The sequence below is a fragment of the Trematomus bernacchii genome, unplaced genomic scaffold, assembly GCF_902827165.1.
Source record: "Trematomus bernacchii unplaced genomic scaffold, fTreBer1.1, whole genome shotgun sequence".
NCBI classification, from domain to species: domain Eukaryota; kingdom Metazoa; phylum Chordata; class Actinopteri; order Perciformes; family Nototheniidae; genus Trematomus; species Trematomus bernacchii.
The window spans coordinates 424,946-429,961 of NW_022987817.1; the positions used below are offsets into that span (position 1 = coordinate 424,946).

Consider the following 5,016-nt stretch of genomic DNA (forward strand, 5'->3'; position numbering starts at 1 on the left):
TAAGGTGACCGAACTAGTTTATTGACAGTGGTTACAGATCAGCTGTGTACAAATATCAGGGGTTTTCCAGAGAGAGATATAGCACAAGGGCGCCAACGTCACTTTACAGCCCGTTCACTTTCAGGTGAAAATACTGCACAGAGCCTGGTTGACGTGCTGCTGTGAGGAAAACATTTCCCAGATTGGGATCAATAAAGTAAACCCTGTGTTTATCTTAAAGGGGACCTATCATGCAATCATGTGTGTGAAGAAGCAGGAAATAAAAAGGAACTCACCTTGTGGTATAACCGGCAAGAGAGAAAGCCTTTGAGCTCCATACTGTTTCAGAAACAATCCTTGATAATCCATGATATGGCGTTTCATCACGGCAGTATTTAGTTTAGACAGTAGCTGCCGGGTCCCGCCGGGTTTATTTATTATCAATTATTTTTATTTTTTAAAGCTTTATTCCCCAAATCAGCCCTTTTGAAACAGGAAGTGAAATAGAGGGATATGAGGCATGGCTAGAATGGGTGATCTGTTTGGTATTTTGACCAAAACACTTCATAGACATGTTTTTTATATATTTTTATATATCTGAGACCTATGCTATTGCCTACAAATAGCATGAGAGGTGACCTTTAATATTATGTATTATAAGCTTGAGCATGCAGACACAATATGCCCCTGACTCATTATGTTTGAACAAAGGCGTCCGCTGTACACACACACACACACCCTATTGTCTGGCTGTGAATATAACGTCTGTACAACATGTGACGTTCTCGTGCAAAATGCAATCAGCATAAGTTAACCTTCAGACTCTGAATGAATGAATGAATGACTGAATGACTGACTGAGTGAATGAATGAGTGAATGACTGACTGAATGAATGAATGAGTGAATGACTGAATGAATTACTAGTTTTATGGATATGGATAAATTCATCATGTCAAAAAGCATCACGTCAAAAAGCATCACCTCAAAAAGCATCACGTCAAAAAGCATCACCTAAAAAAGCATCACCTCAAAAAGCATCACGTCAAAAGGCATCACGTCAAAAACCATAATTCATCACGTCAAAAACCATAATTCATCACGTCAAAAAGCATCACCTCAAAAAGCATCACGTCAAAAAGCATCACGTCAAAAAGCACAATTCATCACGTCAAAAAGCATCACCTAAAAAAGCATCACCTCAAAAAGCATCACGTCAAAAAGCATCACCTAAAAAAGCATCACCTCAAAAAGCATCACGTCAAAAGGCATCACGTCAAAAACCATAATTCATCACGTCAAAAAGCATCACCTCAAAAAGCATCACGTCAAAAAGCATCACGTCAAAAAGCACAATTCATCACGTCAAAAAGCATCACCTAAAAAAGCATCACCTCAAAAAGCATCACGTCAAAAAGCATCACGTCAAAAACCATAATTCATCACGTCAAAAACCATAATTCATCACGTCAAAAAGCATCACCTCAAAAAGCATCACGTCAAAAAGCACAATTCATCACGTCAAAAAGCATCACCTAAAAAAGCATCACCTCAAAAAGCATCACGTCAAAAGGCATCACGTCAAAAACCATAATTCATCACGTCAAAAAGCATCATTCATCACGTCAAAAACCATCACGTCAAAAAGCATCATTCATCCCGACAAAAAGCATCATTCATCACGTCAAAAAGCATCACGTCAAAAACCATAATTCATCACGTCAAAAAGCATCACGTCAAAAACCATAATTCATCACGTCAAAAAGCATCATTCATCACGTCAAAAAGCATCACCTCAAAAAGCATCACGTCAAAAAGCACAATTCATCACGTCAAAAAGCATCACCTAAAAAAGCATCACCTCAAAAAGCATCACGTCAAAAGGCATCACGTCAAAAACCATAATTCATCACGTCAAAAAGCATCACCTCAAAAAGCATCACGTCAAAAAGCATCATTCATCACGTCAAAAACCATCACGTCAAAAAGCATCATTCATCCCGACAAAAAGCATCATTCATCACGTCAAAAAGCATCACGTCAAAAACCATCATTCATCCCGTCAAAAACCATCACATCAAAAACCATAATTCATCACGTCAAAAAGCATCATTCATCACGTCAAAAAGCATCACGTCAAAAACCATAATTCATCACGTCAAAAAGCATCACGTCAAAAACCATCATTCATCCCGTCAAAAACCATCACATCAAAAACCATCATTCATCACGTCAAAAACCATCACATCAAAAACCATAATTCATCACGTCAAAAACCATGATTCATCACGTCAAAAACCATCATTCATCACGTCAAAAACCATCATTCATCACGTCAAAAACCATCATTCATCACGTCAAAAACCATCACATCAAAAACCATAATTCATCACGTCAAAAACCATGATTCATCACGTCAAAAACCATCATTCATCACGTCAAAAACCATCACATCAAAAACCATCATTCATCACGTCAAAAACCATCATTCATCACGTCAAAAATCATAATTCATCACGTCAAAAACCATCACATCAAAAACCATCATTCATCACGTCAAAAACCATAATTCATCACGTCAAAAACCATAATTCATCACGTCAAAAAGCATCATTCATCACGTCAAAAACCATCATTCATCACGTCAAAAACCATCACATCAAAAACCATCATTCATCACGTCAAAAACCATCACATCAAAAACCATAATTCATCACGTCAAAAACCATCATTCATCACGTCAAAAAGCATCGCATCATTCATCACGTCAAAAAGCATCACGTCAAAAAGCATCATTCATCACGTCAAAAAGCATCACGTAAAAAACCATAATTCATCACGTCAAAAAGCATCACGTCAAAAAGCATCATTCATCACGTCAAAAAGCATCACGTCAAAAAGCATCACGTCAAAAAGCATCATTCATCACGTCAAAAACCATCACGTCAAAAACCATCATTCATCACATCAAAAACCATCATCTTTCACCCCGAACAGCATGAAAACATCCCTTCAAACAACTGGATATATTCAAGGTCGCCACCAAACACTACAAGATAATATTCAAACAGGAAGAAGAGTCTGAAGAGAGTGAACGCCACAAAGTGAGAAACATGGAGATCCGCTCATCAAAACACACTCAACACACAACAGGGGGTCCAAAGTACATTTTGAATCAGCCGTCAGCAAATTAAAAAAGTATAATGGAATACGGCCCACAAATGAAACTTGAGCTTTTCTTATATTGTACTTCTTAAATATAAACGTACAAATATATTACACAGTAGTGTTCATGTGGACGTCAAAAACAGTTGGGTTTAAATGGAATGAATACCTTTAGTGATATTTCAGTGGAATACAATGAGTGTTACAGTGTGGTTCCTGAGAAAGGTCAAATCTGCCTGTGCCAAAATATTCTTCTCCTCTAACAGAACTATATTGTATTCTGACTTTTCTACAGCCAACTCACAGGTGTATCATTGCTTTTTTTTTTTTTAAATGTAACCCTTTTAGAAGTGAAGATATAGTCACTTGTTCTGGGCATGTATAATTAGCCCACTTTTAAAATAAATTCAGTCAATTAAAGTTGAAAACATTTTCTAACAAATCTTAGTTAATTAGAAAAAAGCCCAATAACTTATTTCCATAACAACCTTGAAATACACCCTTCATATTTCCTCTTATTATCAAACTGAAGCTTCTGTTTTAAGGGATGAGCTGCTAACAAGATAAAGTCAACCTTACAGAGCGCTGGGATGCAGGCTGTTTGTTTCCTTAAACCATATTCAAGTATAAAGCCTAATTTAGTTTAATTATTTTTTCTATTTCTTCTGAATTCTCACTTTTCTTTTTTTTTAGTTTCTTTTAGAATTTAGGGAATTTTTCAGTATTCAGATTTTTTTCTTACAATTTTGACTTTTATGTTTTTTATAATAATTTAGACGTTTTTTTAATTGAATTTGTTTTCCTCCTGTCCTTTTTTCCTCCCTCTGTAAAGCGACTTTGAGAACCTGTATTATTAGCCTTTTACTTAGAACCTCCACTTGTTCCACGCCGGCGTAAACATCGCTGCTTTTATTTTGTTGTTTTATCTGTTTTTGTTGTTTTGTTTCAACCATTTCACTCTGAGTGTTTACTCTGATGAAAAGTGCGCTTATTCATAAAATAGATTATTATCATTATTCCTCTGCTGCTGTTGTGATAAAGTAGAACCCTAAAGAGGTTCTGACGGATCGAGGTTCTCTCTCCTACCGGACTCTCGGGATCGGTGGGTTCTGCTGATCCTGGACAGGAAGCTGCTGACGGTTCTCCTCTGCGACTTCCTGTCTGCACCGGGCTCAGATACGGACCTCAGGAAGGTTCTGCGTCTGCCCTGGTCCTGGTTCTGGTCCTGGTCCTGGTTCTGGTTCTCGTGGTGTGGGGAGATCCTCGGGAGGGCTGGTTCCAGATGAGCAGATGTTTTCCACTGGTAGCGGTCCAACGGCTGCTGGGGAACCGGAGGGGGGGCGGACCTGAGCCCGGTTCTCCTGTAGAGGTTCCAGCGGTACAAGGCCGACTGGTGAGGAAGCTCAGGGGGGCTCGGGTTCCCTCTCATGGTCCGGCACACTAACACAGGGTTCCTCTAACAGAACGTCTCTCACAGAACGTCTCTCACAGAACGGTTCCTCCAACAGATCGTCTCTGCTCACGTTCTTCGGGTCGGTTCCGTCTTCTTTTCGACGTTGAGCTTCAGTTCTTCTCGACGTTGAGCCGACGACTCGTCTCCCTGACAGGAAGTGCAGCGAGACCCAGCAGCCAATCAGCTGCCAGCCGGCAGGAAATGAAGCGTTACACAGAGACCCAGCAGCCAATCAGCTGCCAGCTGGCGGGGAGCTGCAGATTGTGGTTTCCCCTGAACACTGAAACTGAAACTGAAGCAGCTGGAACACCGACGCAGAACTCAGGCGCTGTTTGTTGAGTTCATGAAGAACTTCAATAAACTAAATCATCAGGCTGTGTGTGTGAAGATATGAAGAGGCGCTCAGATCAGAACACAGAGAA

The 5,016-nt window shown here is 39.6% G+C and overlaps 1 protein-coding gene across 1 annotated transcript in view; it reads right to left on the reverse strand.

Annotated features, from left to right (window-relative positions):
* Positions 1–4,736, reverse strand: part of LOC117498825 (ras GTPase-activating protein nGAP-like) — a gene marked incomplete in the record, with an annotated part of 75,364 nt that extends 70,628 nt beyond the window's left edge. The window contains 1 exon segment of the mRNA XM_034150969.1: positions 4,228–4,736. Within this exon segment, the coding sequence (XP_034006860.1) occupies positions 4,228–4,570 (343 nt within the window).
* Between the last annotated feature and the right edge of the window lie 280 nt (positions 4,737–5,016).